The sequence below is a fragment of the Piliocolobus tephrosceles genome, chromosome 4, assembly GCF_002776525.5.
Source record: "Piliocolobus tephrosceles isolate RC106 chromosome 4, ASM277652v3, whole genome shotgun sequence".
NCBI lineage: Eukaryota > Metazoa > Chordata > Mammalia > Primates > Cercopithecidae > Piliocolobus > Piliocolobus tephrosceles.
Window position 1 is genome coordinate 119,144,378 of NC_045437.1, and position 12,628 is coordinate 119,157,005.

The 12,628-nt window shown below is 46.5% G+C and overlaps 1 protein-coding gene and 1 non-coding gene across 2 annotated transcripts; both read right to left on the minus strand.

Annotated features, from left to right (window-relative positions):
• Positions 1-11,363: 11,363 nt before the first annotated feature.
• On the minus strand, positions 11,364-11,786 carry LOC111547149 (60S ribosomal protein L10-like). Its single transcript, XM_023218783.2, has one exon. The coding sequence runs from the start codon at positions 11,784-11,786 to the stop codon at positions 11,430-11,432; it is 357 nt and encodes a 118-aa protein (XP_023074551.2). The 3' UTR covers positions 11,364-11,429.
• A 1-nt stretch (position 11,787) lies between these two features.
• LOC111547240 lies at positions 11,788-11,922 on the minus strand. The gene has a single exon (XR_002733062.1). It is a non-coding gene; the product is annotated as a small nucleolar RNA SNORA70 (small nucleolar RNA).
• Between the last annotated feature and the right edge of the window lie 706 nt (positions 11,923-12,628).

The window sequence follows — 12,628 nt, forward strand, 5'->3', positions numbered from 1 at the left end:
AAGAAAAAGTAAAATGGCCAAACTGTTTTCCAAAGTTATTGAAGTTGTAGTACCATTTTACAGTAAATTGCCATGTGTGATTGTTTTAGTTCCTACACATCCTTATCCTCACTAACACATTTTCATTTCAGACGATCTATTATGTGTGCAGAGGCATCTTATTGTGGTTTTAATTTGCATTTCCCTAACGACTAATGATGGTCAGCGTGTTTTCATGTGCTTATTTGCTATTCACAGAACATCTTTGGTGAAATGTCTGTTTAAATCTTTTGCCTCCTTTTGTTAAATCTTTTGCCTTCTTCTTCTTCTTTTTTTTTTTTTTTTTTTGGGACGGAGTCTTGCTTTGTCACCCAGGCTGGAGTGCAGTGGCACTTTCTCAGCTCACTGCAACCTCTGCCTCCCGAGTTCAAGCAATTCTCCTGCTTCAGTCTCCCGAATAGCTGAGATTACAGGCATGTGCCACCATGCCCGTCTAATTTTTGTATTTTTTTCTATTTTTAGTAGAGATGGAGTCTCACCATGTTGGTCAGGCTGGTCTCGAACTCCTGACCTTAAGTGAACAATGCCCTCGGCTCAGTCTCTCAAGTAGCTGGGGTTACAGGTGCCTGCCACCACATCTGGCTAATTTTTGTATTTTTAGTAGAGACGGGGTTTCACCCTGTTGGCCAGGCTGGTCTTTAACTCCTGACCTACTGTGATCTGCCTTCCTAGACCTCCTAAAGTGCTGGGATTACAGGTGTGAGCCACCACGCCCGGCCCTCCGTTCTCCCCCACACCATTTTTTTTTTTTTAAGAGACGAGGTCTCACTATGTTGCCCAGGTTGCCCAGGTTGGTCTGGAACTCCTGGCCTGGAGTAATCCTCTCATCTCAGCCTCCTTAGTAGCTGGGATTAGAGGCTTGAACCATCTCACCAGGTTTTTATGCCCATTTTTAAAAGTTGGGCTATTGGTTTCTCATTATTGAGTTTTGGGAGGTCTATATATTCTGGATACAAGTTCTTTATCATCTAGGTGATTTGCAAATATTTTCTCCCAGACTATGAATTGTCTTTTCATTTCCTTAACACTGTCTTTTGAAGAGTAGAAGATTTTAATTTTTATGAAATCTCATTTATCAGGCTGTTTCTCATATGGATCATGCTTTTGATGTAGTGTCTAAAATATCTTAAAATATCTTTCCCTAACCAAAGGACAAAAAATATCAAAATATCCTCTGTTTTTTTGTTTGCTTGTTTTGAGACAGGGTCTTACAAGTCATCGAGGCTGGAGTGTGATCACAGCTCACTGCAGCCTCAACCTCCCGGGCTCAAGCAATCATCCCGTCTCAGTATCCCCAGTAGCTAGGACTATGGGTGTGCGCTAGACCACACCTGGCTAATTTTTGTATGTGTTATTGAGATATTGTTTCTCCATGTTGGCCAGGCTGGTCTCAAACTCCTGGGCTCAAGCAATCTTCCTGCCTTGGATTCCCAAAGTGCTGGGATTATAGGCGTGAGCCACCACACCTAGTCTCTGGTTTTTTGTTTTTTCTTTAGAAGTCTTTCTTTCTTTCTCTCCTCCTTCCTTTCCTTCCTTCCTTCCTTCCTTCCTTCCTTCCTTCCTTCCTTCCTTCCTTCTTCTCTCTTTCTTTCTCTTTCTTTCTTTCTTTCTTTTTCTTTCTTTCTTTCTTTTCTTTCTTTCTTCTTTCTTCTTACTTTGTTCTTCTTTTTCTTTTTTTCTTTTTGAGACGGAGTTTTGCTCTTGTTGCCCAGACTGGAGTGCAATGGTGCCATCTTGGCTCACTGCAACCTCCGCCTCCCAGGTTCAAGTGATTCGCCTGCCTCAACTTCCCAAATAGCTGGGATTACAGGCATGCACCACCACACCAGGCTAATTTGGTATTTTTAGTAGAGGTGGGGTTTCTCCATGTTTGTCAGCTGGTCTTGAATTCCTGACCTCAGATGATCCGCCTCCTCAGCCTCCCAAAGTGCTGGGATTACAGGAGTGAGCCACCGCGCCTGGCAGAAGTTTTTTTATTTTAGTAGTTTAAAGATGTTGCCCCAATGTCTTCTGGCTTGCTTTATTTTCTTCTTCTAACAAGAAGTCAGCTGTCATTTTAATATTTTTTCCTCTCTATGCAATGTCTTATTTCTCTGATTACTTTTAAGATTTTCTCTTTATTCCTGATTTTAAGCAATCTGATTATAATATATAGTATATATATTATACAGTAAAATATAGTATAGTTTCATGTTTCTTTTGTCTGGGGTCCTTTGATTTTCTTGGATCTGTGGACATATAGTTTCCATTAAATATAGAACATTTGAAGCCATTATTATTTAAAATACTAAAATATTTCCTTTTCCCTTTTTTACCTCCTCTCCTAAGAGATTCCAGCTCCACATACATTGGGATATTTGATTTGTCCTATAGCTCACTGATACTCTATTTTCTTCAGTCTTTTTTTTTCTCAATGTTTCATTTCTGATAACTTATATATATATATATATATTTATATAATTTTTTTTTTTTTTATATACTATTTGAGACAGAGTCTCACTCTGTTGCTCAGGCTGGAGTGCAGTGGCGAGATCTTGGCTCACTGCAAGCTCCACCTCCTGGGTTCACGCCATACTCCTGCCTCAGTCTCCCAAGTAGCTGGGACTACAGGCGCCCACCACCATGCCCGGCTAATTTTTTGTATTTTTAGTAGAGACGGGGTTTCACCGTGTTAGCTAGGATGGTCTCGATCTCCTGACCTCGTGATCCACCCGCCTCGGCCTCCCAAAGTGCTGAGATTACAGGCTTGAGCCACCGCGCCCGGCTCATTTTTGATAACTTCTATTTTACTATATCCCTATGTTCCATGAATCTTCTTTTGTTTATTAGGTAATTTGCTGTTAATCCCATTCAGTGTATTTCTCATTATCTTTTCTTTTTGGAGATGGTGTCTCACTTCATCGCCCAGGCTGGAGTGCAGTGGCGTGATCTTCGCTCACTGCAAGCTCCACCTCCTGGGTTCACGCCATTCTTCTGCCTCAGCCTCCCAAGTAGCTGGGACTACAGGAGCCTGCCACCACGCCCGGCTAATTTTTTGTATTTTTAGTAGAGATGGGGTTTCACCATGTGAACCAGGATGGTCTTTATCTCCTGACCTCGTGATCTGCCCTCCTCGGCCTTCGAAAGTGCTGGGATTACAGGCGTGAGCCACCGTGCCCGACCTCTCATTATCTTACACATACTTTTTATCTCTGAAAGTTCTTTTTTTTGAGACAGAGCCTCACTCTGTTGCCCAGGCTGGAGTGCATTGGCACAATCTCGGCTCATTGTAACCTCCACTTCCTGGGTTCAAGTGATTCTCCTGCCTCAGCCTCCCAAGTAGCTGGGACTACAGGCATGCACCACCCACGCCAAGGTATATCCCTAAGAGTTTTGGTTTTTTTGTTTGTTTATTTTTTTACATCATTCATGTTTTCCTTTAATGCCTGTTTTTTTTCTGCGTTCTTGACCATATATAATATAATATCTGTTTATTGTCTCTTTCTGCTAATTTTATCATTTGTATTCTTTCTTTCTCTCTCTCTTTCTTTCTTTCCCTTTTTTTTGTTGAGAAGTCTTGCTCTGTTGTGCAGGCTGGAGTGCAGTGGTGCAATCTCAGCTCACTGCAACCTCCACCTCCTGGGTTCAAGCAATTCTCCTGCCTCAGCTTCCCAAGTAGCTGGGACTACAGGCGGGCACCACTACACCCACCTAATGTTTTACATTTTTAGCAGACACAGGGTTTCGCCATATTGGCCAGGCTGGTCTTGAACTCCTGACCTCATGATCCGCCTGCCTTGGCCTCCCAAAGTGCTGGGATTACAGGCATGAGCCACCGCGTCCGGCCATCATTTGTGTTATATCTGAGTATGTTTGTGTGTGTGTGTTTTGTTTGTGTTTGTGTTTGTTTGTTTTTACCAGAAAAAGATGTTTACTGTATGAGAAAATAGATATCAAAAAGTAGCACAAAAAGGAAGCATTCTGAAATGAATACTGCGGAGGTAACTGGAAATTCACATGGAAAACCGACACAACAATTCAGATGGACTAAGAAAACATGAATACAGAGAGAGAGAGAGAGAGAGAAAGCCAAAGAAAAAGTAGTTGAAAACAAAAGACAACATTTATCCCAAATGTAGAGGATTCTTACTAAGAACTGAAGATATTACATAAAAGTAAAAGTTCAGGCTGGGCACTGTGGCTTACGCCTGTAATCCCAGCATTTTAGGAGGCTGAGGAGGGCAGATCACCTGAAGTTGGCTGTTCAAGACCAGCCTGACCCACATGAAGAAACCCCATCTCTACTAAACATACAAAAATTAGCCAAGCATGGTGGCACATGCCTGTAATCCCAGTTACTCGGGAGGCTGAGGCAGGAGAATCACTTGAACCCAGGAGGCAGAGGTTGCAGTGAGCCAAGATCATGCCATTGCACTCCAGCCTGGGCAACAAGAGGGAAACTGTCTAAGAAAGAAAGAAAGAGAGAGAGAGACAGAAAGAGAGAGGAAGGAAGGAAGGAAGGAAGGAAGGAAGGAAGGAAGGAAGGAAGGAAGGAAGGAGAGAGAGAGAGAGAGAAAGAAAGAAAGAAAGGGAAAGAAAGAAAGAAGTAAAAGTTCAACAACTTTGAGTAGTTGGAAAGTTAAAATTTTGGACAGTACAAAATAACAGCCTACAGTAGCTGATGCCTGTAATCCCAAAACTTCGGGAGGCCAAGTTGGGAGGAATGCCTGGGCTCAGGAGTTCAAGACTAACCTGAGCAACATAGCCAGACCCTGTCTCTACAAAAAATAAAAAAATAGGCTGGGCCCGGTGGCTAACGCCTGTAATCCCAGTACTTAGGGAGACCAAGGTGGGTGGATCACTTGAGGTCAGGAGTTTGAGACCAGCCTAGCCAACTTGGCGAAACCCTGTCTCTGCTTAAAAAAAAAAAGAAAAGAAAAGAAAAAGGCCGGGCGCGGTGGCTCACGCCTGTAATCCCAGCACTTTGGGAGGCCGAGGCGGGCGGATCACGAGGTCAGGAGATCGAGACCATCCTGGCTAACATGGTGAAACCCCGTCTCTACTAAAAAATACAAAAAATTAGCCAGGCGTGGTGGCGGGCGCCTGTAGTCCCAGCTACTCGGGAGGCTGAGACAGGAGAATGGCGTGAACCCGGGAGGCGGAGCTTGCAGTGAGCCGAGATCGCGCCACTGCACTCTAGCCTGGGCCACAGAGCGAGACTCTGTCTCAAAAGAAAAAAAAAAAAACCCACAAAAATTAGGCATGGTAGCAGGCACCTGTAATCCCAGCTGCTCGGGAGGCTGAAGCGGGAGAATCGCTTGAACCCGGCAGGCAGAGGCTGCAGTTCCATTGCACTCCAGCATGGTCAACAGAGTGAGACTCTCTGTCTCAAAAAATAAATAAATAAATAAATAAATAAATAAATAAATAAATAAATAAATAAAATTATCCAGGTGTAGTGGCACCAGCCGTAGTCCTAGCTATTAGGGACCTTGAGACAGGAGAATCCCTTAAGCCCAGGATTTAGAGATGCAGTGAGCCATGATGGCACCACTGTACTCCAGCCTGGGCGACAGAGCAAAACCCCAACTCAATAATAATAGTAACAACAATAGGAAATACTATACTAGGGACAATGTCACCAACACAAGAAGCCAAGACCACCAGTGTTCACAATATATCCTCTGCTTCGTTTCATACATGTGGGCAGGATGCATGTGCCATGAGATGATGTAGGCAGTATTCGGACATGCCGAGTGATCAACCTTGCCAGGAAACAGACGCACACAAAAACAGAGAGGTGCCAATACCAGCTGAATCTATGTGGCTGAGGCGGCAGTGACAGGAGCAGCAAGCAGTGCTGCACTAAACCACACCTGAGCACCCAGGGCCCACAAGGTCTGGACAGGCGCGGTGGGGACTGTGGGGCTGCCAGCTCAGGGGCTGGTGGTCCAGGAGCCCTCTTCAGGACCCGGAAGCACCTTCCTTGGATCATCAATTCCTGTCTGGGTTCAGGAGGTGGCACCTCTGCCAAGCACGGATCCCAGGGGAATTCTGGTCATGGTGAGAGCAATCCACTTGTCCTTGGATTGTTGAATTTGCAGTTGGAGTTTGAGGAGGAAACCAGGAGAAAGCAAACCTCAGCGAGGTTCTGGAAGGTGCGGCCTGATGCGCTTTCTGTCTCTTTCGATTGACCGATTTTTATCCTCCTTATGGGTCGTATTCTCCTTCTTTGCGACCAGATAGTTTTTTTTTTTTTTTTTTTTTGAGACAGAGTCTCACTCTGTAGTCCAGCCTGGAGTGCAGTGGCACGATCTCAGCTCACTACAAGCTCCACCTCCCAGGTTCACGCCATTCTCCTGCCTCAGCCTCCCAAGCAGCTGGGACTACAGGTGCCCGCCACCACGCCCGGCTAATTTTTTGTATATATAGACAGGATTTCACCATGCTAGCCAGGATAGTCTCAATCTCCTGACCTCGAGATCCGCCTGTCTCGGCCTCCCAAAGTGCTGGGATTACAGGCACCCGCCAGCATGCCTGGCTAATTTTTTGTATTTTAGTAGAGACGGGGTTGCACCATGTTAGCCAGGATGGTCTCGATCTCCTGACCTCGTGATCCACCTGCCTCGGCCTCCCCAAGTGCTGGGATTACAGGTGTGAGCCACCGCGCCCGGTGCCATCAGGTAAGTTTTGATTAGATGCCAGGGTGCCAGGTATTGTGAGTTTTACCTTGATGAGTGCTGAATGTTTGTTTGTTTGTTTTTGGAGATGGTGTCTCCCGCTATTGCCCAGGCTGGAGTACAGTGGCACAGCCTCGGATCACTGCAACCTCTGCCTCCCAGGTTCAAGGGATTCTCCTGCCTCAGCCTCCTAAGTAGTAGGGACTACAGGCACGTCCCACCATGCCTGGCTAATTTTTGTATTTTTAGTAGAGATGGGGTTTCTCCCTGTTGATCAGGCTGGTCTCAAACTCCTGACCTCAAGTAATCAGCCCACCTTGGCCTCCCAAAGTGCTGGGATTATAGACGTGAGCCACCATGCCTGGCCGAGTGCTGAATATTCTTGTATTTAAAAAAAATACTGCCCAGCATGGTGGTTCACTCCTGTAATTTCAGCACTTTGGGAGGCCAAGGCAGGGGATAGCTTGAGCCCAGAAGTTCAAGACAAGCCTGGGCAATATAGTGAGACCCTATCTCTACTAAAATTAAAAAAAAAAAAATTAGCCAGGTGAGGTAGCATGCACCTGTAGTTCTAGCTACCCAGCTACTTGGAGGCTGAGGAGGATCTCTTGAGTCCAGGAGGTCAAGGCTCCAGTGAGCTGAGATCAAGCCACTGCACTCCAGCCTGGGTGATAGAGTGAGACCCTGTCTTTAAAAATTAAATTAAAAATACTATCAAGTTGGCCAGGCGCGGTGGCTCACGCCTATAATCCCAGCACTTTGGGAGGCCAGGGCAGGTGGATCACCTGAGATCAGGAGTTTGAGACCAGCCTGACCAACATGGTGAAATCCCGTCTCTACTGAAAAATACAAAAATTAGCCAAGCGTGAGGGCGCACACCTGTAATCCCAGCTACTGGGGCGGCTGAGCCAGGAGAATGGCTTGAACCCAGGAGGCAGAGGTTGCAGTGAACTGAGATCATGCCACCGCACTCCAGCCTGGGTGACAGAGCAAGAATCCATCTCAAAAAAAAAAAAAAAAAAAAACTATTGAGATTTGTTTTGTCACGCAGTTAAGATTCTCAGAATGAGTTTGATTCATTGTGAATCTTGCTTTTCAGTTTCATTAGGTGGAATTAAAGCAGCCTATTATCTAGAGCCAGTTTTCTCACCATTTCTGAGGCAAAAACTCTTGAGTACTCTACTGGATGCCCTGGACAGGATGAGGTGTTCCTGCTCTGCCTGGTGGGAATGTGAGCGATCCCCAGCCCTGTGTGAGTTCTAGGGATGATTCTTTTGAGGGGATTCTTTCTCCAGCTTCAAGTGGTTACTTTTCTTTTTCTTTTTCTTTTTTTTTTTTTTTGAGACGGAGTTTTCACTCTTATTGCCCAGGCTGGAATCTCGACTCATCACAACCTCCGCCTCCCGGGTTCAAACGATTCTCCTGCCTCAGCGTCCCAAGCAGCTGAGATTACAGGTGCCCGCCACCACTCCTGGCTAATTTTTTTTGTATTTTTAGTAGAGACAGGGTTTTACCATGTTGGTCAGGCTGGTCTCGAACTCCTGACCTCAGGTAATCCACCTGCCTCGGCCTCCCAAAGTGCTGGGATTACAGGCATGAGCCACCACGGCCAGCCTCAAGTGGTTTCTGTCACACGCCTCCGTCTGAAGAGACCACCAAACAGGCTTTGTGTGAGCAATAAAGCTTTTTGATCACCTGGGTGCAGGTGGGCTGAGTCTGAAAAGAGAGTCAGCAAAAGATGGTGGGATTATCATTAGTTCTTACAGGTTTGGGAAAGGCGGTGGAGTTAGGAGCAATTTTTGGGGGGTCAGGGGGTGGATCTTACAAAGTACATTCTCAAGGGTGGGAGAATATTACAAAGTACCTTCTTAAGGGCGGGGGAATATCACAAAGTATATTATTGCAAGGGCGGGGAGGGTATATTGTCATAAGGTCAATTGACCAGTTAGGGTGGGGCAGGAACAAATCACAATGGTGGACTGTTATCAGTTAAGGCAGGACCTGGCTATTTTCACTTCTTTTGTGGATCTTCAGTTGCTTCAGGCCATCTGGATGTATACATGCAGGTCACAGGGGATGATGATGGCTTAGTTTGGGCTCAGAGGCCTGACAGTTTCTATACATTCCTTTGCTGATTCATCTTCAGTTGAAGACTGAAGGGAGCCTTCTGCAGCTGTCTGGGTCTCTCTGTGTGTAACTCTCTCCTCCCCAGTACTCTGCCCTGCAAACGCTAGCCACCTGGGCCTCCCCAAACTCCCAACACTACCTCAACTCAGGGAGACAAGCAGGCTCCACACATCCCCGCTCCCTTTGCTGTGGCCTGGAAACGCTCCTAGAACTCAGCCGGGCCATCATCTGTTTCCCCTCTCAAGCGTAATTGCCCTGTGCTGACTATGTGATGTCTGAAAACACTTATTTCATATATTTTGTCAAGTTTTTAGTTGTTTAAAGTGGAAGTGTAAATCCAATCCCTGTTATCCATCTTAGTCAAACACATTAGTTTAAGATTGTCGTTTTTTGTTTTTGTTTTTGAGACGCAGTCTCGTTCTGTCACCCAGGACAGTGATGCAATCTTGGCTCACTGCAACCTCCACCTCCTGGGTTCAAGCGATTCTCCTGTCTCAGCCTCTCAAGTAGCTGGGATTACAGGCACCCACCACCACGCCTGGCTAATTTTCGTTGTGTGTGTGCGTGGTTTTGTTTTGTTTTGTTTTGATTTGTTTTGTTTTTTGTAGTAGAGACGGGGTTTCACCATGTTGGCCAGGCTGGTTTTGAACTCTTGACCTCAGGTGATCGGCTCCCCTTCACCTCCCAAAGTGCTGGGATTACAAATGTGAGTCACTGTGCCCAGCAAGACAGTTGCTTTTTAATCTAAGGTTTGAAGTTGCAGTTTCTTCTAAAATTTCCCAGTGGGGAATCATAGCGTTACATGAATACTAACTATGTTCTGAGCACTGTGAAAAGCTAGGTTCCAGCTTTGGGGAACTTGTCTCTTTTTTTTTTTTTTTTTTTTCTTGAAATGGAGTCTCACTCTTTTGCCAGGCTGGAGTACGGTGGTGCGAACTTGGCTCACTGCAACCCCTGACTCCCAGGTTCAAGTGACTCTCTTGCCTCGGCCTCCGGAGTAGCTGGGACCACAGGCATGTGCCACCACGCCCAACTAGTTTTTTGTACTTTTAGTAGAGACAGAGTTTCACCATATTGGCCAGGCTGGTTTCAAACTCCTGACCTCAAGTGATCCACACCCCTGGTGGAGATCTGCCTGCCTCTGTTGTTATTTTTAGAAACTAATGTTTATTTTCCATCAATCTTATTTTCATGTTGCTTAAGAGTCTGCGAGGCTGGGTGCAGTGGCTCATGCCTGTAATCCCAGCACTCTGGGAGGCCGAGGCAGGTGGATCATCTGAGGTCAGGAGTTCAAGACCAGTCTGGCTAACATGGTGAAGCCCCGCCTCTACTAACGCTACGGAAAAATTAGCCAGGCGTGGTGACAGGCGTCTGTAATCCCAGCAACTTGGAAGGCTGAGGCATGAGAATCACTTGAATCTGGGAGGCAGAGGTCTCAGTGAGCCAAGATTGCACCATCGCACTTCAGTCTGACAAAGTAAGACTTCATCTCAAAAAAAAAAAAAAAAAAAAAAAAAAAAAAGCTTGTGGAAGAACAGCTTAAGACCACACAGTAGTTGTTCCTACCCATTTAGTGGCCTGAGGAATGGGAGCTGCAGGTCAGTCTTCCATAGCAGGCTGAGCGTTTCACGTCTTCAGTAGAGAACTGCTGGATAGACACTGGGTACCTGCATGCCTCCGACCAGTGTGCAACCTCAGGCTGAGTAGCAGTGAACTCAGGAGCTGGAGCAGTCCATTCACCATTAAATCTGAAATTCCTCTGTCGTCTGTGGTCATAGCTTTTTCAGCAGTAGCCTGTTCTTTTTTTTCTTTTCTTTTCTGTTTTTTTTTTTTTTTGAGACGGAGTCTTGTTCTGTTACCCAGGCTAGAGTGTGGAGTGCAGTGGCACGATCTTGGCTCACGGCAACCTCCACCTCCCGGGTTCAAGTGATTCTCCTGTCTCAGCCTCCCAAGTAGCTGGGACTACAGGCATGTGCCACCACGCCTGGCTAGTTTTTTGTATTGTTAGTAGAGACGGGGTTTCATTGTGTTAGCCAGGATGTTCTCCATCTACTGACCTCATGATCCACTTGCCTTGGCCACCCAAAGTGCTGGGATTACAGGTATGAGCTTTTCAATCTCTTCAGGGTCTCTGTAGAAGCAGAGATCAGGCATGACCTCTTGTGGGTGTTCACAGGAGACAGTGCCAGGCATATGCAGAACTCCCTTAGCCAGCACTCCCCACATCAGACCCCCTGAGAGAGCTCCATTGTTGCATGGCATGGAAATATCCACACAGCGCAGAGGAGAACCTGTGTTCCACAGACATATGGTAGGTAGGTTATCATAAGATGCCTCTGTGAGAGGCCAGTGGCTACGCCGGGATCAGTATCTACCAACAGATGCAGTTCCCAGAAGGCTGCCTGGACCTGGTTAGTGAAGGTTCCAGGAGTGAAGTGGCCAGCAATAGGAGTGGCTCCTGTGGCAGCAGCAAAGCTTAGCTCAGTCCACTGACCAGGATTCCAGGAGGATATGAGACTGACATCAGAAGGGTTTTAATTTTTTTTTGGACAGGAAGTAGAACATATTGGTGAATATTAAGAGGGGGCAGCACAGTGGAAGCCTTCATGAGTGCAGGGCCCGCCACTTGTCCAGAGGGCCACGACTGGGGATGTACTTGACCCCACAGCCATCTGGGATGAGCCGCTTCTCAGCCACCATGTCTTCAAATGCATCAGCATTGAACTTGATGAAGCCCCACTTCTTTGAGATGTGGATCTTCTGGTGGCCAGGAAACTTGAATTTGGCCCTGCGCAGGGCCTCAATCACATGCTCCTTGTTCTGCAGCTTGGTGCAGATGGACATGATAACTTGGCCAATGTGAACCCTGGCCACAGTGCCCTGGGACTTTCCAAAGGCACCTCGCATTCCTGTTCGGAGCCTACACTGGGGTAGTGCAAAGTCAGAAACTTGAACATCCATCACCTGTCTCCAAGGTCCCTTAGAGCAACCCATACAATAAACAGGCTGCATACACTACCAAGGAAGCTGCTGTTTGCAGCGACTGCACACTGGGCCCCCATAAAGAAAGGAACTCAGTCAGCTTAATTGGCTGCAGAATCAGAAGGGTTTTCAACGGCAACAATGGTACGAGCTGCCAACAGAATCAGATTCTTCAAATTTAGGATGTAAATGCCGTCACTTTTCCTTTTTTTTTTGAGACAGAGTTTCACTCTTGTTGCCCAGGCTGGAGTGCAATGGCACGGTCTCGGCTCACTGCAACCTCCACCTCCTGGGTTCAAGTGATTCTCCTGCCTCAGCCTCCCGAGTAGCTGGGATTACAGGCATGCACCATCATGCCCAGCTAATTTTGTATTTTTCGTAGAGATGGGGTTTCCCCATGTTGGTCAGTGTGGTCTCGAACTCCCAAGCTCAGGTAATCCACCCGCCTCAGTCTCCCAAAGTGCTGGGATTACAGGCGTGAGCCACCGCGCCCAACACTTTTCCTTTATAGATATACTGTTCCATCTGGAACCAGGTTGGTGCCACCTAAGTGGGTTCCTGCTGCAAGAAACTAGAGGACATTCCTCTCCTTCATTTGCAGGACATCAAGGCTCTGGACATTATGGAAATTTCCCTTTAAGTTATGATAAGAATGCAGAAGAGCGCTGTATGGCCCCCTCTATGGGTAGCATGAAGAACCTACAGAATGTTAAATGGGGTCTTACTGATTATCTCAGGCTCCCGGTTCAGTCTCCAGTCTGAGGAAAATAGCTGACCCGTCTCCCTCTTTCTAAAGTGCACCAATCAAGCAGAACCTACTA